The sequence below is a fragment of the Lates calcarifer genome, linkage group LG7_2, assembly GCF_001640805.2.
Source record: "Lates calcarifer isolate ASB-BC8 linkage group LG7_2, TLL_Latcal_v3, whole genome shotgun sequence".
Lineage (NCBI taxonomy): Eukaryota > Metazoa > Chordata > Actinopteri > Centropomidae > Lates > Lates calcarifer.
In genome coordinates, this window is record NC_066854.1 from 9,874,887 (window position 1) to 9,901,199 (window position 26,313).

General features: G+C 42.5%; 2 protein-coding genes across 3 annotated transcripts; one reads left to right on the forward strand and one right to left on the reverse strand.

Annotated features, from left to right (window-relative positions):
- The first annotated feature begins 131 nt into the window (after positions 1-131).
- rp1l1a (rp1 like 1a) lies at positions 132-16,773 on the forward strand. Its single transcript, XM_051066002.1, is given in 8 exon segments — positions 132-3,435; positions 3,650-4,042; positions 4,158-4,422; positions 4,590-8,872; positions 8,874-9,707; positions 10,057-11,025; positions 11,109-12,251; positions 13,027-16,773. Coding segments are annotated over 8 exon segments (8,604 nt in total). The 5' UTR covers positions 132-3,201; the 3' UTR covers positions 13,510-16,773.
- Positions 16,774-16,962: 189 nt separating this feature from the next.
- gckr (glucokinase (hexokinase 4) regulator) lies at positions 16,963-25,223 on the reverse strand. Of its 2 annotated transcripts, none has more exons than XM_018689202.2 (19): positions 25,182-25,223; positions 24,533-24,682; positions 24,367-24,435; positions 24,210-24,278; positions 23,814-23,887; positions 23,447-23,513; positions 23,295-23,348; positions 23,073-23,167; positions 22,819-22,924; positions 22,530-22,648; positions 20,825-20,923; positions 20,364-20,461; positions 20,128-20,204; positions 19,338-19,434; positions 19,138-19,247; positions 18,970-19,047; positions 18,528-18,668; positions 17,519-17,653; positions 16,963-17,372 (listed from the first exon to the last, which is right to left on the reverse strand). In XM_018689202.2, the coding sequence occupies exons 1-19, from the start codon at positions 25,215-25,217 to the stop codon at positions 17,259-17,261; spliced, it is 1,788 nt and encodes a 595-aa protein (XP_018544718.1). In that variant the 5' UTR covers positions 25,218-25,223; the 3' UTR covers positions 16,963-17,258. The 2 variants fall into 2 exon arrangements, with proteins under 2 accessions (XP_018544718.1, XP_018544717.1); XM_018689201.2 differs by having other exon boundaries at positions 18,528-18,671; positions 24,527-24,682.
- Between the last annotated feature and the right edge of the window lie 1,090 nt (positions 25,224-26,313).

Here is a 26,313-nt window from a genome sequence, read left to right on the forward strand (position 1 = left end):
CAAGATGTAACACAGACTGTAGCCACTGGGGATCTCTCTTCCTCTCTCTCTCTCTCTCTCTCTCCTCTCTCTCTCTCTCTCTCTCTCTCTCTCTCTCTCTCTCAGATGCCTCACAGGTGATGCCACTATTAGGATAAGAAAAGTTTGGGTATTAATGGATCAGCAGATAGGACACAACATCTATAGATCCATAATTTCCCTTTCATCTCCCAAAGATAACTCTTTAATTTCATATACTGTGGCGTTATTTCAATTAGTTAAAAAAAAAACATAAACAAGACAAAACAAGGTGAAAAAAATAAATTGTAAATGGCCTCCGCTGATAATAATGGCGTTTTGTCTGATTGTGAAGACCAACTGGTTATGATTTGTTCATCATCAATTTTCCATTTCTCTTCCAATAACAAGAAGTTGTTTGCCCATGACAGTTCAATAGGAGCAGTTGGTGTTTTCAGTGATTTCTGGACTGGAGGCACCCTGCTGTCAGACAGATTGTCTGTAATTACAATCCTCTCTGACTACAGCCCTGTGTATGTGTGTGTGTGTGTGTGTGAGTGTGTGTGAGGGAGACATAGAGGGACCAATATGTGCTGAAAATCTAAGATCTCTGATTTCAAAGTAAAAGCTTTGCATCTTGCTGACTGCACAGACAGACATGTCGGCTGAAGTTGCAATGGATACATCAAAATTTCATTTTTGTTTGGCAGCCATCAGCTTTCTTCTTCCTTTACGTTCACTGATACGACTCTAACTGCAGGAACATTTCAGTTACAGGTAAAGTGTCTATGATAACTAAATCTTCTGCTCAGTCTTGTTAAAAATCACCCCCATAAGTTAAAAGAAAAAATCATTAAAATTTCAAATTAGCATGCTCTTCCTCTCCAGGTCAGGTTCAGCATGCATGAGAACATCACTTGTCTCACCACCATCTTAGCCTCACCATAGCAACCCCCCTCCTTCTCCCACACACACACACACACTCATTCTTAAGCAGGCTTTTCGTTCTATCCTTAGCCTTCTCCCCTCCTGTCTTCTCATTTCTCCTCTCTCCACCCGCCCCCTCCCTCCTCCGTGTGCCCGATTACTGACTGCCATTTTACCCTGAGAGCTGTGGAGCCCAGGGGCTCTGCTGTAGCTACATCCTAGTGTATGACTCAGGCTGCAGAGGAGATAGCCGCCACCACACACACACACACACTCACACACACACACACACACATATACATATATCACACACATAGTGCTAACTCCTGGTCCGACTCGCCCGGTCGGACCCTGTGCGGATAGAAACAGCTCCCTTCAAGCTTTTTCACATCTCTTTGGACCATGTTTCCTGAATATGTGAGTAGTGTGTCTGATAGATGGAAGTAAACTGTTGTAAAAATGATTAAGTGCATGAATAGTGGTCAAAGTAGTGCTGGAAATAGCTCTCAAGATGATTAAATTTGTCTTAAATTGGTAAATAGTGGCAAAAATGGTTCTTTGCCATCATGAAAAAAGGTCTGTAATTAAAATGTAGTGACAATGGCTCAGTGTTAACATAATATATAGTGATACAATGTACTAAAATTGATTATATAGTGGTAAAAGAGATTCTGTATTTATACTGTACATAGTATTTTTGCTATTACCTCTTGTTGCCTATTCATTGTTTGGGCTCAAGAAAAAATGACAAATATTTGTTCCAGCTTCTCAAATGTGAGAATTTGCTGCCTTGTTTGTCATTTTATGACTGTACTGTATATATTCTTGCATATCAGTGCTAAATACATCTCCTTAGTCTCAAATATTTTATACATCAATTAAACTGCAGATTAAATGACAATAATAATCGTTAGTTGCAGCCTTGCTATAAGGTTGTAGTCCCTTAAATCTTCAGAAGTGTTAACAAGAAGACCATAGATTTTGCTAATAATACTGTAACTGAATGTGCATGAAAGGAGAACTGTGTATATGCTGAGGTGTACGTAACTGTGACCTTACTCAACGTTGGATTAAGTTGCCTATTTGGGCATCAGCAGGGAAAATAACTCAGGGCTCAGTAAATCCTAAATCCTGAATGTTAAAGTACAGACCTTCTTTAAGTCCTGAAACAAACTACATTTCCCTTCATTGCTCTTTTGCTGGTGTTTTGTAATTAACTAATTAACTTAATTAACTTAATAAATAAATAAATAGCTCTATCTCCTCCACCAACCCTGTTCTCCTAGTTCAAATGTATTATTATCAGTTTGAGGGGGACTATTTGTTTGCGGTGCATCACCTGGGAAACCAATGTTGTTGCTGCCTTAGCTGATTTAGAAATCATATAGTTAACATGCAGTCAAGTGCACTAATTGTGTAGGTAACATGTAGTTAAATATTATATTAAAATGCTGCATTTCTTTCAAAAACAAAAGAAAAAGGTTGTAAGGTTGTTCAGAGTGACAGAGCTGAGGAGGGATTAAGAAGCAGAGCATCACGTGGGGAGTGTGTACAGCTAAGAGCAGTGATTGGGCCCGAAGTCTAACCTCATGGAACTTAGCAGCCTGCTAAGACTCCTGATAACATTCACCTGTTTTAATAGGTTATTGAAAGTCATCACATTTAACAGTCATGATTAAGAAGATAAGATAATAAGAAGCATGATAAGAAGCAATAGTCTTTACAACTATTGTACATTAACTGCTGTAGATGTTAATGTTGATATTGCCAGTTTACATTATGTGATGATTTTATGCAGAAAGTTGATACCAATCCACAGGGTTTTTTGCCCAAAACCATATCCTTTCTGGTCATTTAAACACAAGTCAATACAGAGAAGCAACACTGATTTGTCAGATATCAAACCATTTACATGGTAGCCTGCTGTTTTGATTTGGAAATGACTTTATATAAAGCCTTTCCCCTGTTGTAGCCAAATTACATATGGAACAGCCTTATATGTCAGGTAGTCCTGTTAGTGGATGTCCTGTCCTGAATCCTCAGTCAAACCCTAACTCTAAACCAGATTACGACTTGTGACCCTGTAAGTGCGATTAGAAAGTGTGTGAACAGAAAAACAAAAGCTATTTTAACACATTCAAGAGAAAATAATAACTGAATCTTTTCACAATATTTGCTTTTAAAGTGCACTTTTGTATATATTTTAAATTTTACAGCGACTTCAAATTCAGTGTTCTGTGTTTGCCTGTATACCTCAGGTGTGTGTGAAAGCACAGCATGCATTCGGTCCAGGCAGGGATGTGGGACCCCAGCCCCCCATCTAAACATACCTCACCTCTCCCAGCACCACATCCCTCCAACTTACGCCTCGCCCATGTGACCACAGCCACCCCAGCAAAGAGGATTACCTTCTACAAAAGTGGTGACAGTCAGTTTGGGGGCGTCAGGATGGCTATCCACAAGCGCAGCTTCAAATGCTTTGACGCCCTGCTGGATGACCTTTCCCAAAAGGTTAGTGGGACGGGTGTGGGAGCTGTGATGTAGAGATTTCTTTTGAAGCTGACTGCGAAGATACAGATGCCCTGCACTTTGAACCTTGGTTACAGTGTGAGCTTTACTGATAAAATTTGTCTTAGAGACACAGCAGCAATAGATAGACAGATATATAAATACAGCAGATACGTATATGAAATATGTATGTAAGTATGTATGTGTCCTCATCCAGGTGCCTCTACCATTTGGCGTACGAACTGTAACCACCCCCCGTGGCACCAACACCATCAAACACCTGGAGCAGCTCCAGGATGGTGGCTGCTACCTGTGCTCTGACCGACGCCAAGCTAAGCCAATAAACATGGAATTGGCTAACAAACGTCCGAGCATCTGGCACCATCACAGCCGGAGGCCTCACCGGCCTGAAACCTCACCCACAACACCACCGGGCCATTTGCCTTACAGGCAGCGACGGATCCTGCTGGTGAAGAACAGTGAACCAGGGATGAGAAGGAGCGTGGTGCTGAGCAGGAGGTCGACCAGGAGCATGAGGGTCTTTCTGGATGAAGTGTCTGAGGTTATGCAGTTTCATGTCCGCAAACTCTACACTGCAGAGGGACGCAGGGTAAGAAGTGATTTGTATTTGAATGTACAGTTAGAATTTAGCATGTGTTTTGCATTGTCGACATCTGCATTGATGACATCCAGTTCAGTGGAAACTTTTCTGAATTTGTTTACAGATTGACAACGTGCAGAGCCTGATGACTTGCCCTGGTGTATTGGTTTGTGTCGGCCGGGAAGCGTTCAGTCCAACGCTGGTAAACTTTATCAAAAAGAGCTCAGAGGAAAAACTACCTGGTCTGGGCAACAGGTCCCCTGGTCTTGGCCCCAGGATTCCTGGAAATGGTGCCCGATCTCCTGCTACTCAAGGAGCAAGATCCTCACCTCATGGAGCTCAGTCCAGAGCCAGCGAGTACAGTGAAGGACATGAAAGCAAAAAAAATGGTAAGTTGTTTGGTCAAAATGTAGCCAAAAAGCATCTACACTGTTCAGTTGGAGAATATCTCACACACAAACCTCAACTTCAACAACAGACCTAAGACTGGTAAAAGGAGTACAAAAATGTGAAACAATAGTTGAATTTAAATGTTCGTTTCTCACTCTTCTTTCAGTTAACTTTGGTCTGGAAACTAAAAAGAGCATCATCCACCCTCGTTCTGATTCCTCAAACCGCTCCGCCCGTTTCTCTTTGTCTTCAGAGAAATCATACAGCAATGGTATCAGTGCCTACTCCCAGGCCAGACCGGCTATTATGAATGATGACATTGAAAAGCGTGTGCTTGTCAATAAAGATGGCAGCCTCTCAGTAGAGATGAGGGTGCGTTTTCGCCTCCACAACGATGAGACCCTACAATGGTCCACACAAATTAAAAAATCCCCATCTCTGACCAATGACTGTTGCCCCCTGAGCCAGGTCCAGCCCCATTACCTGCAGCAGGGCCAATCAGAAAGCTGCTCTGATCCTGATTCCTGGGTCGTTGACCCAGAGGGTGTGGATTTTTCCAGCCAACATCTGCGGCGTGCACTGGAAGCAAACCGCTGCCCTTGCTGCTACCAGAGACAGGAGCAGCAGTACGACTTGTGGGAAAATCCAGCACACAGCCACAAACAGCCGCTTGCTCCACCCCCGCATCCACATACTTCTAGCCACACCCACACTATGATGAGACATACACACTCCTCTAGCTCTTCTTCATCATGTAATTCCAGGAGAGTGGTGCGCTGCCGTGCACAGCTCTCCAGCTGTGGAGGTGGCTCAGGTTCAGAACAGAGCCAACTGGTCCAAGAGGAGATGTCTGTAACAGAGCAGGTTGAGAGCAGAGTAGAGGTGGAGCATGATGGAGACACCCATGTAGAGATACACAGGGTGAGCCGGTGCTGCAGCCGCAGCGAAGTCGTCGCCATAGATAGCAACCTACAACCACTGAGCAGAAAGTCAGTCGAGGATGAGCTAATGATGGAGGAAGATGGAGAGCGTCCACTGTCTGCAGTCAGCAGCTCCTCACATATACTGCAATCACTGAAAGAGGACCAGGATGATGAGGATGATGACCTGCCACCCAGCGCTTCACAGTGCTGTCACAGCAATGAACCATCACCATCCCCACCCTCCCAGACTCACCTTATTGACAAGCCAACAAGCAACATCTCGGCAGGCTCCGAACACAAGAAGCATAAGGATGGGGAAGAGAGAGGAAGCAGGGCTGTATCTGTAGCTTCCTCCTGTCACTGTGCAGCAGTTACTGCAAACTCAGCAGCCGAAGCAGAGGAGAGGAATCAGGACGTGAGCAGAGCCTCATCCAAGTCTAGCAAACCCAAGATCCTAAACTCAGAAGAAGAGAGGGCAGCAGATGATGAGGATAAAGAGATAAAGAGAGTTGTCAGTGGCTTGTCTGGTCACTCAGCACTTTCAGCAGGCTCCCAGAAGTCAGGGGCATCTAGTGTGTGCCCTAAATGTGGGGGCTGCAAAAGTGGGTTCAAGTCTGATTCCAGTAGAACAGCATCACAGAGGTCCCATCATCCCCCCTCTCCAAACCCCGCCTCACCTCTCTGCAACCAAGAGAATGCAACTAATGGCATTAATGATGATGGCTCAGATGACTCAGCTGTGTCCACACAATCCAACAAGACAAATCTCACCAACCATGGGCGCTCCTCTGCAATATCAAATGTCATAGACAGTAGAGCATCTAGTGCCATGTCCAGAACATCCAATGCTGAGCCAGCAGTAAAAGAGGATGAACGGGCTCCTAGTGCCACCTCAGGAACAAGCCACAGGTCCAGTAGATCACACAAATCTGGCTGTAATGATGCCACTGGTGCAACAGTTGACAGTGAGGAGAAGAGAGGCCCCAGCACCATGTCAGCTCAGTCCATCCTGTCTGCCAAGTCCAGAAAGTCTCACAAGTCCAACTGCAGTGGCAAAGCTGAATCACCTGACATGAGAAGAAGAGAGGAAGCAGAGGGAGAGAATGATGCAGAGAGAGCAGTCAGCTCCCTGTCAGCCAAATCTGCTGTTTCAGCAAAGACCAGTGCTTCAGTCAAGTCTCATAAGTTCAACTGCCCCTTAAGTAAGGTTGCTTCCCCAACTGACAATAAAGCTGTGGAAGACAATGACACAAACAAAAGAGCTCCAAGTAGCCTTTCTGTTAAGTCTAATGCTTCTGCCAAATCTGGCAAGGCAGAAAGACCTGATAGTGCAGTATCAGCTAAATCAACAAAATCAAATGTTACAGCCAAGTCCAGCACTTCTCATAGGTCCACATACAGTCACTGTGCAAAAGCATTATCTCCAGGTGCTAAGGTAGCTGATGAACCCATCCAAACAACAAAACAGGAAGAAGGAACAGAGGAGGAAGAGAGAGTAGCAACTGCCATGTCAGCCAAATCCAATCTGTCTGTCAAGTCCAACAAATCCCATAAGTCCACCAAAGCTTCAGAGACGTCACTTTCTCCCAGGTCAGAAGCAGAAGGAGATGGAGAAGAAAGGGCAGCAAGTCAAATGTCTGCCAGATCAGTTAAATCTAACATGTCTGTTAAGTCTTCAAAGTCTAACTGTGATGGTAATGAAACTGTGGCTGAAGAAAAAGAAAGCAAGATAGCTGAAGAGGAAACACAGCAGAGGCCAGAAAGTGCATTGTCTGCTAAATCAGAAAAAGAAGAAAGAGCAGCCAGTGCTGGGTCTTCTAGGTCTCAGAAATCTAACTGTAATGGCAACACAGGAGCAAGTTCTGAAAGACAAGACAATACAGGAGTTAGTGAAAAAGCTAAGGACAGGGTTGCCAGTGCTTTATCTGGCAAAGCAGCTTCCTCTGCTAAGTCTGACCATACAAAGACAGACATGGATGGTATGGTGGACAGAACCCCCACTGCCATGTCGGGGAAATCACACACTTCTTGCAAATCCTCCAAGTCCCAGAAGTCAGAGCACACTGCAGCATCTCCAAACAGAGAAGAGAAGCAAGATGAAAGTCAGGAGCGGGTTGCTAGTGCCATGTCTATAAAGTCAAAATCTTCTCACAAGTCAGATTCTGGCAAGAATCATAAATCAGCGTCACCAAGCCCAAATGTTGTTACTATCAACACACCAGAAGGAGTTGATGAAGAGGGAAATGAGACAACAGAGAGAGCACCAAGTGCTGCATCAGCTAAATCAGAAAAGTCTAATGTTTCATCCAATCATAATGGAACAGCTGATATTACAGTCATTGAAACAGCAGATATAGATGAAAAGGTTTTGGAGGACAGTGCACCAAAAAATAAATCCCCTGAACATTCTCTTGGCCAAACGCTCTCACCCAAGAGGACACGTTCCCCAAGGGCCCAGTCACCCAAAGCTCCAGCTGCATCCTCCAGTAGTTCACAGTTGTTACCTGCAGAGAAAAGAGGGCCTAGTGCCTTGTCAGATCATTCCACAACCTCTGCTAAATCTAGCAGGTCCAAATGTCACTGTGGAGCAGCTTCAGCACTTGAAAAGACAAAGAAAGAAAAGGAGGAGGAGGACAAGGATGAGGAGAAAGGGGAAGATAATGAGGAACTAAAAACTGTGGGGGCTTCTGAGCGGGCTGCTAGCATCTTATCATCCGCTTCCAAAAGACACAGGAGGGAATCAGGAGGCACTGAACAACCACTGAGTCGACAATCATCAGGGTCAGTCTCTCTTGGGTTGCCAGAAGACCAAGAAACAGCTGACTCAGACAGTGGCAAGTCCAGTGTTTCGTTTCACATAAACATTGAGAGTAAGGGCAGAGTGAAGACAGCAACTCCTGATGTCCCCAAAAGCCCAGAGGAGTCTGCTATGAAGGAAGATGTGGAGGAGACAGGGTCCACGGTGTCTCAAAAGTCCAGGAGTAATGAAAATAAAAGCGCTTTGTCTCACAGTATTCCAGCGGTCGACATCCCTACTATTGAAACTCCAGGAGGGGGTGAAGATGAAGATCAAGAAGATGGAGGGCAAAAAATACAAAGAGCAACCAGTGCATTTTCAGCCAAAAGCAGCAGGTCTCACAAGTCCTCTTGTAACTGTCAAATCAAACCAGGTGATATGCATGTCAGTAAGCCTAAAGAGCAACATGCAAGTGCACCAGGAAATGACCATGAAACAGAAAGTGTTAAGTCTGCTTCAACTACAAAAGCTAGCAATGTGGATGCCCCCAAGAGCAGAACCTCACCTGCAATGTCATCAGCAAGTGATAAAGTTCAGAACAAATCCCCTACAAGTGCCAGCACTAAAAATGCTGATGTAGAAAAAACACCTGTTGGAGAATCAGCAAATAATGACACTGAAAACCAAAACATCTGTCGCCCAGCAAGTAAGGTCCAAGGGGAGGAAGATATTGCAGATGACAAGGCCGCCAGTGTTCACTCCAAGAGTTCACGTTGCCTCAGGCCTGAGTCTAGCAGCTTCATCTCAATCAGGGTCAAAAACAAAAGGCTCAAAGCAAAGTAAAGGAGAGGCTTCAGTCAAGTCAGACTATTTGAATCCAGTCAAAGGTAACAAGACCAAATCCAATGCAGGAAGCAACACTGGCAGTGTCAAAATATCCAATTCACAAAAGAAAGAAACACACATAACACCCTCTAGCCCCTGCCCCTTACACAGCTCCAGACCAGGCAGCAAAGTGGAGACATGTAGTGAAAGCATTCTGTCTCACTCTTTGTCTGCTGCAGACCTGCTAAAGGAAACCATGGCTGCACGTCCACAAAGCCAACAGTCAAAAGCCAGCAAAACCAGGAGTGAGAAAAGTGCCAGAGAGTGTCAGAGAATCAGGAACAAGAAGGATCAGAGGGAGGAACTAGAAATGACGCCTGCCTGTCTGCCCAATGCTTCCCCTATTGAGGTTGTTAGCGATTGGCTGCGGAGCATTCCAGCTAACAGCAGCATGCTGGCACTTGGTGACGAGCTGAGTGAGGGTGAGCAGGAGAAGGAGGTAAAAGAGAAATCTGAAGAAGTAGCAAAGGGGGAAAAGAGTCCCAATGACGAGAGAGTGGACAAGGAGGAGAAATCTGCGGCTGAAGAGGGAGTGGAGAAAGAGGGAGAAGCTAAATGTGATGCAGTAGAGGAGGAAAAGAGTTCTGATCCAGCTCCAGGTGATGCAGTGGGGACCTCTTCTGACTCCAACACTCAGTTGCTAAGTGGCGAGTCTCTGCCCAGGAACTGGCATTCTTCTGCGGCTGTAATGAAAGTTCTTCTGAGCTCTTCACTGGGTCGATGCCGGAGCATGCCAGAGGTAAGCCAGGAACATTTTGTAAATGACTCCCTGTCTATGAGATCATGTGATAATCTTATTTTATTTGACAGAATAATCACAAAAGTCATCAAGGCTCATATGGTCTTTTCTGTGAATTAAAGATGAAACAATTAAGGCTACATCTAACAAGTATTTCGCAACGTGGTTAACATGTATTTCATAAATTTATCAATTAATTTGATCGTCTAAGAGCAGTCAAAAGCTTTAAAAAAAAAACTAAAACTAGAAAAATGTATGTATTGTAACAATGTGACAAATTAATGTTATGTATGTTACTTGTAGATGACTTGTAGCAGGTATTCTATTCTATATTTGCTGTCTTCTGTAGGTGTCTCCAGTTTATGGTCGTAGACTGAGCACATCAGCCAGGGGGCTCTTGGACTGTTTGGCCCAGCTCCAGCTTATTGAGCCTGCAGTGAAACCTGGCTGTGACCAGAAAGACCACAACCAGCAGTATGAGAACATCATGGCCATCCTTCAATCCCTCTGGCTCACTGAACCCAGGGACATTGATGCCAAGAGGGTCAAAGATGTTGGCACAGAGCAGGTGTCGCCACCAAGGTCCTCATCCGGGGTGGATATGAGGAGTGGCTCTGGTGGATCTGGGAAGGAGAATGGAAATCAAGGTGGAGATGAAACACCTCCAAAAGAGACAGAATCTGTACATGAGGATGAGGGAGCAAAGAAGATTGTAGAGGAGGATGAGGAAAGAAATGCAGAAGATAAAGACACTGAGGCAGAACAAGAGGAGGCATCCACAGAGCAAGCAACCAAGGATATAGCAGAGGAACAGATGCAGAGTGATGAGCAAAGTACAGTCCCTCCAAGTCTGGACAGTCCAAAAGCCACCGAGAACCCATCATCATCAGACAAGAGCTCTGCCAACGACAGCTCTAAATCCCCCACTGATAATGAGCAAGACACAGTGGAGGACTCCAGCTCCGGCACACCCCCGACTGTCCTGCGAGCACCCTTGTCCAAAAAACTATCCCAAGACCCTGATCCAGTTTGGGTCCTGCACCTTCTGAAGAAGCTGGAGAAACAGTTCATAAACCACTACATTAATGCAATGGCAGAGTTTAAGGTTCGCTGGGACCTTGACGACAGCCTCATCCTGGACACGATGATCGCTGAGCTCAGGGACGAGGTGAGTCGGCGCATCCAGAGCAGCATCGAACGTGAGATGAAGAAGATTCAGAGTCGAGCTGGCAGAGGGGGGAGGTCGCCCCGGCCACCGCAAGGAGGGAACCTCTCCAGGGAGTCCACCATGACAGAGAAGAGACGTCGAATGTTAAAGGTAAATCCATCACAAATAGTCTGTACATCTAACAAGATACTGCTGCTTGAATGTAGAAAGATGATGTCTGACTTATTTTTTAGGTCATGAAGAACCAATCGGTGAAAACCGCTGACTCTCTCAGTGATGGAGAGATGACAGGTGATTTCAGCGACCAACGAAGTGATGATGAGTACTGCCCCTGTGATGCTTGTGTCCGCAAGAAAATGGCTGCCCGGCCTCTCAAAACCAACCCAATGGCAGCTGAAGCACCAGTAATCATGGAGTTTGACCTCCTTAAGATACTTCAGCTAAAGAAAAGCCCTTCACCAGTCATTCCCCAACCTACAGACATGGAAGATGATAGAGCCATGGAAGACGAGGAGGGAAGAAATTTAGAGGTAGTACGGGAGGAGGAGGAGGAGGAGGAAACCAAAGAGGATATTAAAGCTGAGGTTGTTTTAGAGGAGACGATCCCAGAGGAGGATGAAGAGATAGGAGAAGAAGATGGGGGTGAGGCAGGAGAAGAGGAGGAGGTAGGAGCTGAAAAGGAAGAAAATAGTGCAGGTGATGAGGGACAGACAGGTTGTGAGGAAGCTGGAGAAGAGGAGGCATCAGTAAATGGGGAAGAGGAGGGGGGAGAGGGGGAGGCAGAATGCCAATGCCACTGTGCCGGAAATGAAGAGGAGAGTGACAATGCAGAGGAGGAAGAGGAGGCTGAGGAAACTAGCGACAACACAGGTGAGGATGAGACAGCAGATGATGAAGAGAGAGAAAGGGAGCAAGGGGGGGAGAACATAGAAGGTGAAGAAGAGACAGGAGAGGATGAGACAGGGGACAATGAAGGCGAGACAGGAACTGGGGAAGAGGAGAGTGACAAAGAGACAGTTAAAGAGGTAACAGCAGGTGAGGGAGAGACCGCTGAAAATGGTGACGGTGAGGAAGATGAGGAAGCAGTGGAGAGAGAGTGTGAAGTGTCTGATTTTAAGCCTGAGGAAGAGGAAACAACAGGCAGGGAAAGTGGAGATGAGGAGGAGACGGGGGATACAGACAATGACAATGCTGGAAAAAATACAACAAATGAAGAATCAACACTGGTAGAGGAGTTTGTGGAGGGAAATGTCAGCGCATCAGCAGAAGCAGAGGATGAAGATGATGGTGATGAGGAGGAGTCACATGAAGATGGAGGAGGAGAAAGTGGAGAGCCGGGAGGGGAGTCATCTGAGGAGGAAAGAGCCTCACCAAAGGTAAGGATGAATGAAATGCAAAAGGATTTTTTCAGTAAAATATTCTAAAAAGTAGAGGACCTGACTATGAGAGAGCTAAAAATTGAACCAAAATACCAGTCAAAATATTAGTCCATGAACATAATTACAGTTTATTATAACATGCATTGTTAGCTTTTCTCTTTTTCTGAAGTAAGATATTGTTTTTAAAAAGGTTGGAACAAGTTCATTGGGACACATAGATGAGTGTTCCTGCAAATGATTTACTGACATACTTATTTGAGCACCACCTATTTTAAAGCAGCACCCAGTGTCTGAACATGACCGCAGGGTTAAAGTCTACTGTACTTTAAAGAGGAATCTGACCTACTGCAGCCTCACCGCTAATTCTAAGCCTGTGGGAAAAGATAATCTCGCTATCCAATTAGACAGACTGAACAAATCTGTTTTGTTTGGCAGTAACACAGAGCTTCCACTGACAGACGTCAGCTGTTATTGTCAGTCACCAACTTGTTACAAAAAAAACTTCCTCTTAACCAAGGTCTTGTAAATCAGTGTTCTTACCTTGTTTGACACACACTCAAACAGACACTTAAACAGCTATGGTTCAGTTTTATGCAGCAGCCTTTCTGCAGTGTTAAAGGGAAACTAATTCTAATACCAACCATTAGATTATTGCCTGCTATGTGACTCAGTTGTGGCTTTGATTAGTGACACTAAGTTAAACCATCAGTACTCAATTTAATCAACTGCATTTCCTAAAAGATAATTTACTGTTACCTTGTTCAAACCTCAGGTCCAGGGGGCGACTCCAGCTGTATGTGTGACCGAGGGAGAGGAGGCAGATGCAGAAGACTCCGACACCGACAACAAACACCCAAGTGACACCAGTGCAGACGAATCAGGACGTGAGGGTGCTGGAACAACTGGAGATGAGGAAGAAAAAGAGGGAGGAGGAGATAGAGATGAGGAGGTTGTGGAAGATGCTGTGGAAGAGTTCAAGCCAGAGGAAGAGGACAAGGAGGAGGCAAACCGCAACAAAAGAGAAGATGGTGCTCTACTACATCAGTTCACTAGGACCTCTGTGGAGTCCCAGCCTGGCTCCTTGGAAGACATTGACACAGATTCACCCTTGAACCCTGTAAGCTCCATAGAAGTGCCCAAAATGGCTGCCAGTGTATCCACTGGTGGTGGCACCAGCCAGAAAAGGAGTCGGTCACCAGCCAGGGTCAAACGGCGCCAGCCCAAAGAGAGTGACAGCGAACTGGATAACTCTTAAGACTAAGACTCCCAGAAACCCTTGCTCTGTCAGTGACTACATGGGTAGAATTGCGTAGGTTAAAAAAACTGTATCCAAGAACAAAGACTCAAACACTTGAAGCACTTTATCTCTCTAGATCCAGTGTAGGAGGAGTCACAGTGATTTACATATAGAATCTTGAAACTTGAAACCACCACCTTATCCCAATTTATCATATGACTTATATTTGTAAATTTTGGAAGTTAACTGTATCGATTTCTGTACTGTATGTGCATAAATAAGGTATATTTTTGAAGAAAAAAAATATTTTGACACCTATGGGTGTACAGTATTATGTGACCTCTTTTGTGTTCAGTGGACCACAGGTTAATCATTCATTTAATCATATAGCCATTAATATACCAAGTACCTCAGAAATATGTTAGATGTTTCAGTACTGTTTGACAGAAGCACTGTATTGATACTTGGTTTATGTATCAGTTCATGTCTGTCTATTTTTTGGACTTGTCTCATTAAGTCAGTGCTGTATTCTCAGGGGTTTGGACAGACAGGTTGTTTTGGAAAGGTCATCTCTTACCTAGTACCTGTTAGTCTGTTTAAAAGTTCTCTGTTTAAACTTACAAAAGCTCTCTGATATAATCTTAATACCTTAAAAAATAGACTTTTTGGGAAAATGTTTGCTCACTTTCCTGTCAAAATATAGATGTAAAGATACCTGTACACCAAACATAAAGCTAAAGCCAGGAGATAGTTAGCCTAGCTAGCATAAACACTTGTTTAAAGCGAACCTTGCTGTTCTACAAGGATTTATAGCATGTGCTATATTTTAGCACAGTGACATGAGTGTTTATCATAAGGAGGTCATAGGGCCAGATACAAGTTAATTTGTGACCGTAGACAGGCTAACTGTTCCCACTTGTGTCAACGCTGTCTTCAATCGTTAGCTTGTGGTTACGACATGAGAAGTCTTGGACCCAGTATGCTTGACGCTGACGTGGAGAACACCGATGCTAAGCAACAACATCACGAACACTAAGTTATTCTCTGAGGCTATCAGTTTAGCAAGCTAGCAGGCAGGTAACGCAATGCAGGAAATGTACGAGTAGAATTCGAATATTAACTTACCATCCATCGGAAAATGAACTTCAATGTCCTCCATTATTTCTGACAACGCAGTGAACAGGGAGCTGTCAGAAAATAACGAGGTCAAAGGTCGTGAATACCTCAAGAGGGGGACGTTCATATGGACTCTTCTTGTGCACACAGTAAACACAACCCCGTTTGAAGGCAGCAGTAGGCTCTAAGCAAAGCTAATTAACCCCTGGCTCTAGCTTCAAATTTAGTGTACAGAAATGAAAATAGTATCATTCTTACTATCTAACTTTCAGCAAGAAAGTGAAGTAGCACATTTTTCTAAATGCTGAACTATTTATGTAAGTTACTTTTGAATTACTTAAAATAATTTACTCCAAATCACAGCCTGTATTTTAGTAGATGTATCATATTATCTTGAATTTTTGACATTCAAAATGTGTTTTCCCTTTAAACATGTGCATGTGTGAACCCTCTCCAGCAACTGTACATCAGTATATTTATATAGTCAAATTACTGTGATCATTTATTGTACATCTATTTCTTTTCCCAGGAGTGTAGTTAAACAGCTTGAACAATAGAGCACAATATCTTTGTGTTTCTGACTCTCAAAAATATCCACAGTAAATGCTGGGAGGCAACAGACTTTCTGAATTTCTGTTTGATGTAAACCTTTCTCTGCTGCTTCTCGTAGGTGTGTGTTACATGCTGTAGATTCAGGTGGGGTTTGTATAACCAGCCATGTGGAACAACAGCGTGAAGTGTGTTACTGATGCCTTACTGTATCCATGGTTATATGAAGGTAGATTGACAGAAACATAAGGGGAGATCACGGTTAAGTGGCTATCTTTTGTTTCTTGACATCTCCTCTCTCTGATAGCGGCTCTCGAGGAGAATCAGAGAGCCTGTAAAAGACACTGGATTGGATCAAAGCTGCTCTTTAAAATGCTGGAAAATATACTTTTAAAGACCCCTAAGAATATTTTCTCTTATTTAACCCAAAACCAAGCTGAGTGACTTACTCCCATACTGTCCTTTAGGAGCAGAGATATTCTGCACATGGCCACCATGTGTTCAGCAAAACATGTTTATCTCCTGTTGTTTAGTTTGACAAAAGCCTCCAATCTGGGGTCCCAAGAGGGTGTGTGTGTGTGTGCCTATGCTGCTATTGGCCTGTTTGGCTGTCCATCTACTGTATCTGTGACATCACCAAGTGAACATCATGTACCTAGAGCAAATGAATGTAATAAAGGTGATATAAATAAAATCAATAAACAAGTTGGTTACTGTTTCTAGCTTTGTAGCTACTACAACAAACAGACAAACAGCTTCCAGTCTTTATGCTAAGCTACACTAATCATGTGCCTTTTTTAGCTTCATCATAAACCCACAGACATGATAGTGTTATCAATCCTCTAACCATTCAACCATTTTCACTGAACACATTGTAGAAAACCTTGACAGAGGATTATCCAGAACATTAACAATATTCTGAATCTGCTTTTGAGTTTTTTAAATCTAATATTTCAAGGCTGTGAGCAACACAAATGAAATGTATTTCTTGTGTTGGCAGCAACAGAAATCTCAGGGACAAATATTTATACTTCAGCAAATAAAACCTCAACTATCCACATGTGTAGATACCACTATAGAATACTGTCAATGAGAATCCAAGTGAACCAATCCTCTAAACAATTATCCAGGCTCCCCTCTCTTCACTGAAGGATGCTGCATTGAATTATTCTGCAATGTGAACAGACAACCACATCTTTTTCTTATTTGGAGCACTTGATAAGTAAATTTCAGAGTAGTATACAGCACTGACTATCAAATGGTTCCCACTGTGCAGTAGCAGTCCCTCTGTTGGTCTCTAGGTGGCAAACACTACCTTTTCTTTAATTACTTCAGCTGTGTTCATATAAATGCTGAATTATGTGCTAATGCTTTCTGATCTAGATCTGATGTGCACTTTATCTTCCTGGGCTGCCTTTGCTCTGTGCTTCCCTATCGGGTTTGGCCCTGCTCCAAAGGTGTTTCCAAAGCTGCTCAGCTGCTCTCAAGATACACTCACACGTCACACTAATCCAGTACCTGTGAGTGTGTATGTGTGTGTGTTGAGTCACAGAGGGATTGAGGTTGACTTACATCACATGGACCAATATGATAGAGCCTATACATCCAGAAAACTGTTACTGTAAACATCACCAGGATCAGTTTATGTATCTGACATATTCAAGTAATGTTGTGTCTATTTCTGATTTTTAAAGAAGCCTACCACTCACTTCATTATTGGTGGTATTGGTGTTTCAAACCTGCTTGGGTTAAATACATCAGGACAACACTTTTTGTGTTGGTCAATCATTTAAAGAATGCATAAAATCTAACTTGTATCACTGTATTTGCCTGATTATACTGCATGCACTATGTTCTCATATATTAAACTGAAAGCACCAATTTCAATGCACTGTTTGTTGTGAGTACAATACAATCTGACAGTACATTTGCAGGTTATTATGATTCATGTGTTGGAGTCTGCCCCTCAGTGACAAAATTCAAGCTGCTGCAGTTAGAAATCTATGTATCTGAGTCAGACCTTTCTATAGAGGGAGAATACAATACATCAATACATGAATGTCCTGTATGTAACACTTGACGATTACATCATGCCATGTCAATTATGAGAGCCATGCCTCCACAGCTTCCCTTATGATTGGCTGTTGCTCCAAATGAGACTCCGCCTCTGAGACAGAGCAACCAGTCAGCAGACAGACCAAAGCCAGAGGGACCACCTGCACACACATACACACACACATTATATATATATATATATATATATATATATATATAATATATATATATATATATATATATATATATAAAATACAGCCAGCCTCCTCCACCCATCTAATCCCACAACCCTTTACCACATCTTCACCTTGGTCCTTTTGCTGGCAGTGTGAGTGTGCGTGGTGATGTCAGAAGATGTAACATCCAGTGTCAGCTTGTCCACTCTGTAGATAGTCTTCAAAAGAGCTTCCTCACACTTGGACTCAGGATGACCAGACAGTTTCTAGAAGGAGGGCGAGAGACCTTGACAATCACTCAGTGTTCCTATCTGTGAGGCTCGATTTGTCCTTTCCCACTCTACAAGCTCAAGTCAGGGGCATGTGCTGTGTCAACATGGTTTAAAAGTTAAGCAAAGAAAAGTTATGTTTATTTATATAGCACCTTTCTAGGTCAGACATCAAAAAGTGCTTTGCAGCGGAAAAAATCTAAAAAATAGACACAATCATCATGATCATCGAAGAAAGTCTAAACAGGTGGGTTTTGAGCTGCAAAGTCCAGCAGGACTACAAGGTACACTGGGTTCCTTTGCCTTTTCTTTTTTTAAAAGATTGGTTGATCATGTTCTCAGGCACTCTTGAAAGAGTACTCTACTGATTGAGAAATATACTCCACTAACGTGACCACAGGAGTTTGGTTGGAGAGTCAGATGTTACGTTAGTAGCAGCTAACATAGCCTCGAGCCCCTGGTCTCGAGAAAAGCCTCAGGTGTCAATTTGTTTCTGGGCAATTTGATAACTTCTTAATAACCTTTTCTTTATTTGAGAATTACAACAGTAAAATAGAAATATTAACTGAGACACGTCCTTCATTATTTCATAATCTTGTGGTACTGTCTCATAGAGGAGGGCCGTTTCAAAATATAGCTCTAAAACATGCACTACACTTGATGGGTACTTGGAGGCAGCAGGGAACCCACTCCAAATTTTTGGCCCCCCAAACAGATTAATCCAGCCATGCTTGTAAGCCAAAGTTTAAGATATGGTAAAAAGAAAACAATCCAAGAACCATACACAACACACAGATAGTTTAGGCTCACAAAGGCTCTAAAAGAATATATTCACAATATTGTTGGACTTGTTGGGTGCAGTTCTGTATACCTGGAGTAAACGTGTGGCTCTGCGGTAGAGTTTGCTGTTGGTGACCTGCACGTCGATCATGTGGTTCTGGTAAATCTTCCCCTTTAAGACGTGAGCTCCAGTGCTTACAGCGTTCAACACCAGCTTAGTGGATAGCTCCCACTGCTGAGAGACAGAGGGAATTGATGTTCTTTCCACTGTATTTACATAAGCTATACTGAGAGGAGACAATGAAAACATTAAAAAAAACCCTGTCATCTAAAGTAAAATACACAGAACAAGAGAAATAAGAAAAACTGAATCAACAAAGACAACACCAGCCTTTTCACTCTCTCTTCTCTGTAAAACTCTGTTTAATTAGGATGGCAGACAAAGAAAAGGGAGCAAATAAAGCAAAACAGTTATTTATCATGCTCAAGTGAGTCACTGATTCAATGTGTGTGTCCATGTGTGTGTGCTGTACCATGTGTAGTGAGCTCCCTGAAGCAGGTGTCGGCCAAGTGATTTTTAGTGTAGATAAACACAACTTATTGATGACATCCTGCAAAAGACAACGCAGACTGTATGTAAGATAGATAGATAGATAGATAGATAGATAGATAGACAGATAGATAGATAGATAGATAGATACTTGTTGTACAGCAGCTGCAGTGTGTCCATCAATGTGATGATAAACAGCATGGAGGTTGGACGTCTTTTCTCTCACTTTATGTGCCAACTGCGCCACTTCACTGACATCGTCTGTTGAGAGAGGCTGTTAAGACACATGCTGTTTTTATCTGGACAGAGTCCAAAGATGAAAAAAAACAAAAAACAGAAAGGTTGTCTCACCAGTGTGTGTGTAGATAAGCAGAACTGTGTCCTGGTTGTTGAGATAGGGCAGAATGAAATGCAGAAAATCCTCGTGTGCGATGCAAAACTGAGGACCCTGGAGAAAAGTAACGTACACTGAGTCTAACTTCATTCTTTTACTCGCCTAGAACTGTCTCCAAGGAACACCACTGTTGACTCTTCCCTCAGTCCAATATGAGAGGAATGTATTCTAACTACTTGGTTGGTAATAGCAATAGCAAAAACAATCATATAACACCTTTAAAGATTATAACTGATTGTCTCACAAAATAGATATTGATAGTACTTGCAAATTACAGCTAGATACATGGAACTCAGTGTAAAACCAAATTAAAACCAGCCAGCGGTATCATAAAAAAAGACTAAAGCAGATTAAATGAAAAGAGACATTGAGTCCAGCAGCGTTTCATAATCCAGGTACAGTAAGGTGTACTTCATCGTAATCCTGTGCTGGGTTAATCTATGAATCAGATACAGCAGAGACAGACATGATGCAAAATAAAAGCTGGATTTCATTTTAATTGAATCTTACTGGATTTCAGACATTTTAATACTTTGTAAAGCCTTGTAAGGATTTTTCAGAGCCACAGTTGAGCCAGAACAGAAATCTCCCTGTTTTGAGCTGGCACTGACACCACTACTGTGTCGAAGAAGTGCAAAGAAGTGTTAATTCTCCTGAAAGGTGTCAGATTTTTCATTGTTAAAGACCTTTGTTGTGCATTTGTAATAATGACTTGTTCATTAGTTCAGACTGTTTCCTTCCACATACCAGTGAAGTCAAGGGGCCCTCACTGTTGTCCAGTTTTCTGTATCCTCCACTCACGAAGCCTCGTACATCTTCATAGCCTGACACACAAACAGGATGTGTCTCTGCAAATTACTATGCAAAGCAGGTAAAATACATCTCTGATTGTTTTAGACTGAGGAAGAAATTCTAGAAAGAAATGTTCATTCAGCTGCAAATGAAGTAGCGTTGTTTTTCTGCTACGTTTCACTTCCTCTCACCTGCTCCAAACGTGGGGTTACACTCACTGGCGTCGATGAGGCCCAGCACAGCCAGGGAGCCCCAACCCAGGTAACACACACGCCTTCCACGCTGCAAACTGAAACGCATACAGTGGAGTGGTAGATAATGAAGCTCCAAATAGGTCAAATCTGGTAGCTTTAGGGAGCTGCTAATCCACCTTGAAAAATGTCATTACTGTGGATTTAAATTGAGAGTTTCAGAGGCTTTTCCGCCCTGCAACAAATAAAACTGTGGGGGAAATCACTGCTGTGGATATTATTAATGCCAGTGAGGGCAGTAGGTGTAGTAACCGTCCAGTTATGAGTGAGTTTAGTCATTTTACCTCTGTATTTTTATGACGATACATGAAACAAGCGAAATCAGGAAGTACTCTTGTTCTGTTTTGCTTTATGAATGAAATTCAAGTTTACAGTGAAAGGTGTAAAATGGGATGTTTCACCTCTGTCCAGCTGCCTCCACCAAACTAGTTATCCCCTCACTCTGAGTGTATGTGATATCCAGAGTTTTCTCATATGCTCTCATGTCCTGCAGGATGCCCCTGTTGGAAAGACAAAGGAACTTAATATTGGATTGTTTTTGTCCAATACATGCTTTTACTTCTACTCCAGTGATGTCAAATCATGTGTAATTATACAATCGCTTAATTTCTTTGTGGCAATGACCTGTAGAGGTCAGCAATGCACAATGAAACACACAATGAAAACACTGTTAGTTTGCTGTTATAAACAGATAAAGGCTTTTGTGATTACGTTAAACTTGCTGGAACTGTCAGCTTGCAAAAAGGAAGAAATGGATTGTCAAAGAAATGGCATCATTAGACACGACTGGTCTGGTAAAGAAGGAAAATCAAAACACTATGTGTTGTCAGAATGAAGCCATGCGTGTGCAGCCACATGTGCCTTCCTCTGTGCTTACAGACACTGTATACACCCAAGGCTGTCAGTAAATACACGGATCCACGTGAATGTATAGTGCTGACATTTCTAAACACACAGATCAGCAGTAATGTGAAAAGCATGTCCAGATCTTTCAGGTGGCTGTTAGTGAGAAATGTCAACACAAAGAAGCACTTAGGAAGCTGCCTGTTGTACCTTTGGGTGCAGTGTTGAAGACTAGAGGTGCTATGAGGATACTTCAGGTTCTGACAGAGGACCAATAGTGTTGTGGAAGATTGAGTGCAGTTTCATTATGATCTTAGGTTGTGAATCCTGTCCACACATTAGAACTTAATGTACTATAAAGTCTATTAAATACATGTCAAGATCTGAGTAACCTACATGAACCTAAAACATTTTAGGATAACCGTAGGATCATTTAGAAAGTAATCCATGCTGGTTACTCCTCAGTTAAAACTACTAATTTCCAAAATAATCCCTGAATTGCTCTTGCTCTGGGAAACAAAGATGATTCAGTCTATGTTTACCAATCAAATGAGATTGATCTAGATGCTGTGATATCTCAGTCTTCCGTATACCATCGCTTCAGGGGAGAGGGAGAGAGGTGAGGCAGAGATACTGTGTGAGATGAAAGAATGAGGTCCATACTGGTGTGACACTGGTGTTCCAAAAGCAAAGGGAAATTAGTTTGGCCTTGCTGATCTGGGCTCCAATTTGCATAAAAAGGCAGCTCCAGGGGGCAAAACTCAGTCCAATTTGAGCATACAGACATGATACACATATTTTTAGATCCAGTGTGACTTACACTTCCCAACATTAAGATTAAATGTTAGATATATAAATAAAACATTGAAGAAACATCCAAAAATACCTGTCTGTACATTAATGGAGACACTGCAAAGTAGCTACATTTAAGGCTAGCTGTCTCCCTCTGTTTCCAGTATTCATTTTTGTTAAGCTAGTTGACCTCTAGCTGTAGCTTCATATTTAGCATACAGACATTATAGTATTGATCTTCACATCTTGTTCTTGACAGGAAAATGAGTGTCAAACTATTCCTTTAAGTTTCATACTAGTTTAAGTTATGTTTTCTACATTTGCAGCCTCACTTTGTCATTTATGTGACTGCTTTAAATTACCAAAAAATCTCTTTGCACAATTTCAAACAGTAAACTCAATAAATATCAATGTGCAGAGGTTAGTATATTCATATGAGATTATAAGTGTTTTTTACTGCACCACGCTTACTCGTATGTGATGGGTGTGTTTGTGAAGGTAGCAGCATGAGCAGCAGACAAAACAAGTTCCAGGAGAATCTTAGTGGCACTGCCTCCCTTCATCCTGGAGGAGCCACTGATGGCCTCTGGCTGAAACACAAACACACACAAAAACACACATCGAGTCACTGGCCGAAGTATCGACGCGCAGCTCCCTCGTTTCTAATTTTGAAGCTTGACACAAATGCAACCTGAACAGTTCGTGATAGAGAGGAAATTATGCATCCAAGAGCATGATGAGTACGAGTAGACGTTCTTACCCCAACTGCCGGGTTGATGAGGAAAGCCACTTGACTTTTGGCGAGCTCCTGCATCCTTTGAACCACACTGCGAAATGTGAATGTGCAGCCGGGTATGTGCTCATCCCTACACAGATAAATACATTCTTATTATGGATGCTAAAAATAAATGATATCATCCCCAGAGTGACATTTTATGTTAAATTACCCCTAATTTACCATCCTTTTCAGGGCGTAACACTAATGGAATAAGACTGAAGTACATGCAGACACACCTGGCTTGATCTATGGGGTTGAAGCCAACCAACACAGGAGTGTAGACCTCAGGGTGCTGCAGGCAGAAGTCCAGCTGACCTGCCACAAATGGAGCCTACACAGCCAGAAATCAAATCTACACAAACTGGGTTAAGTTATCTGCAAGTTTACAAGCTCCTGACTGATAAATTAACACCCTGTCCTTGACAGAATTCACACGCTGACCAGTAAGAGTGACTTACAGATAACCCACAGGAAATGCCAATGAACAAGACGTGCTTCTTTCCCTCACAGACCTGCAGGGCACAAAAAACACAGAGTGGTAAAATGCTGGAGTTTTGTTCAAAACCACTACAAACACAAACATACATGCGCTCTCTACCATATCACTGACCTTCTTCAGACTGAGCATGCCCAGTTTGGGGCTGTCTTCAGGAGCTTCCTGGGAGGAAAGCAGAGCTCTGAGGAAAATGAGAAAGAAAACAAGAGGATGAGAAAGAGGATGAGACTGAAAGAAACATATGCAATGCAAATGAGCTATAGTGTGTTTATTGTTTAAGAGTTCAACTTTTTAGTTGTAAAGAGAAGCTAATTTTGGAATAGCACAACTTGCACAGAGGACTACAAGACCAGCTGCTAAAAATACAACCAACAAAAGTCCATGTGAATATAAATACAATATTTCACAACTACAGCTGGTAGCATATTTTCAGTTAGGTGTGTAATCTTGTTCCATGTAATAAAACAGCCTCAAACCCCACCTGTCTCCTCCTGCAATGATGTAAGAATACACCAAACTCTGGTTCAGCCTCCTCAGCTCTCTGTTGAAGCCTGACTAACAACACACACAAAATGCATAACATGGGAAGTGAATTTCCATAAAACAAACTAGATTTAATCAGATGAGTTCATTAAGTTCATTTTTTATATCAATTTCCTGATATTACTGGGTCTGGCTTGTTATCTGCTTTCCTTTACGATATCTCTTTCCATTCTTGAACATTCCTGGAGCTAATAAAGCACCACTGGAACCAAAATGAAACATCTTATTATACGATCTCATAACTTCATATTGAGATGAAATAATGTGGATTTGCTGCTGTTGTTTCTTTCTTTATTCCTGGTGTGCAGTGGAAGCATTTCAGGACAACTTTTACCGCCATGAGGAAAGCCAGTCGACCAGAAGTCCCACATCCACTCAGTACAACAAGGCTGTCCTGAGGATCCTGTTAAAGAAACAAGAGGACACACTTTTACCCTACGCCTGACTAACCAACAGAAACACACTCAGACATTTAGACACAGATAAGGTACCTTGAGAATGAGCTCCACCCTCTTTGCGACTTCCATCACAGTTTTCACCACTTGGCCACTCAAAAGCCTCTAAAAATGACATGCAAATAATCATTTATTTAAAGGGTTTCTTTCAGAATTTCTTTTACAAACTTGTAGGCTACTCATTGTTTTTGAATACCTGTACCTGGTAGGTTGCTTCTGTCTCTTCTTGAAACATCTGGGCATCACAGGCCTGTAACATCCTCACGATGCAATTGGCTGAAGCTCGGTCAATGTCACGCGTCAGGGGATTGGACTTCTCTGACACAGGAAGCGTTGGTTCATAATCTGGAGACTACAAAACACAAAGTGACAATTTAAAGAATAATTCAACACACTCACTGTATTCAAACACTTCTGCCCTACCAGCTTCAATCCAGTAATTTTAAGAGTAGATGGAAACTACTAATGAATGAATTAGTAGTTGATTTGGTTTAATGCTTGTTTATGTGTGTTAAAGCTAACAGCTGGTTAGCTTAGATAGCTGGGAGCTAGCCTGGATTTGTTCAGGTTTTAAAAATCTATTCACCACCACCTTTAAAGCTTACTAAGCAGTTATTTCTCATTTGTTTAAAATGTATAAAAGCAAGTGTACAAACCTCAAGTTGGTGTTTTATGGGGGTTAAATGCTGGACCACTTCTTGGCTGTGAGCAATGGCTAAAGCTAAGCTAATCAGCTGCTGGCTGTAGCTTTACATTTACTGTACAAACATGAGTGGTATCAATCTCTCAAACTCTCTGCAAGAGTACAAATACCATAAACTCCTAAACCGCAAACTGTTCTTTTAACTCACCTCCCATTCACGCATAGTGGAGGGACTACAAGTCATAGTGCATGAGTCCTGTCCCTATTATGAGTCAGAAATAGTTGGTCCCTCTGTGCCGTCTACTTCCTTTTTCTCAGTTACAGTGATTCAAAATGAAAACCACAAAGTGTTCTGCTCTATCTGTAGTGACAAAGTTCACTTAAGGACCTTTGAGACTGAGGAGTAAAAGGAAGTATGGATCTCTCTGTCACACACCAACATAAAATACCTAGACTACCTTTGGATTAATGGTAAAAGTCATTCTCTCTTCAACTGTTTTATGGGAAATAGGAAAAAGATAAATTGTACTTACTTTAAGAGAAGCAAAGATTAAACATTACTGACCCCTGAATTTTAAATCATAAAACGCACCACAGCAAACGCAGCTTGAATTTTGAGATCAAACTGGAAACTCAGCTTGAGACAGATTATTAAAAAAATCATCTTGGATCTCAGCTCTGAAAACACTGGCTCACAATTAAAAAAAAATAAAATAAAAAAAAGTAGCAGTGAAATTTGTTCCATCATTTTCAAACATGCTTTTCAACCCCACAGTGACCCAACTGCTTCTCAGTGTGAAAATATTTACAACCCAGCAGATTGTGGAGTCTAATACATTTCATCACTTCCAGTGGACTCTATCACACTGTTTGCTGCAGTGTGCCTCACTCCTCCAAACTCCCACCACAGACTCTCATAACTGCCAGCTAATTGCTGTCAGTGACACAGCAGCGAGGACATTTTTCACATCATGTTCCGTCAACATAGAAAAGACTAATATTATTTCTCCTCACACCTCCCAACTCCTGTCGCCTTGTGTTTATTTTTTGACACAGAGTGAATCTCATGTACTTGGACTGTCTGTGGAGTGATGCATTTGTTCTACACGTTACTGTCTCACGCTGATTATTAATGATATATAGAACATCTGAGGTACAGTTAGGTGTTAACCTCTCTGAGTCAGTGTAACAGCAGAGCTGTGCGTAGGGCTGTGTGATAAGTCAAAGCCAGGATGTAGCGCTTTCATAGTTTGATGGCTGCAGCAACCCGGAACAGTTATCCATGCGGAGGGACGATGTTGGTGTCGTCTAGTCCCATCTGTGACTTGTACACTTCCTAC

What these genes read in the sequence shown, in the direction of transcription:
- gckr (XM_018689201.2), bottom strand. Translation starts at nt 25,217, where the DNA reads ATGACTTGTAGTCCCTCCACTATGCGTGAATGGGAG. An exon ending in GACTGGCTTTCCTCATGGCG is followed by an intron (nt 23,888 to 24,209) that starts GTAAAAGTTGTC and finishes GTGTGTTGTTAG; the next exon opens with TCAGGCTTCAACAGAGAGCT. An exon ending in GCATGCTCAGTCTGAAGAAG is followed by an intron (nt 23,349 to 23,446) that starts GTCAGTGATATG and finishes TGTGCCCTGCAG; the next exon opens with GTCTGTGAGGGAAAGAAGCA.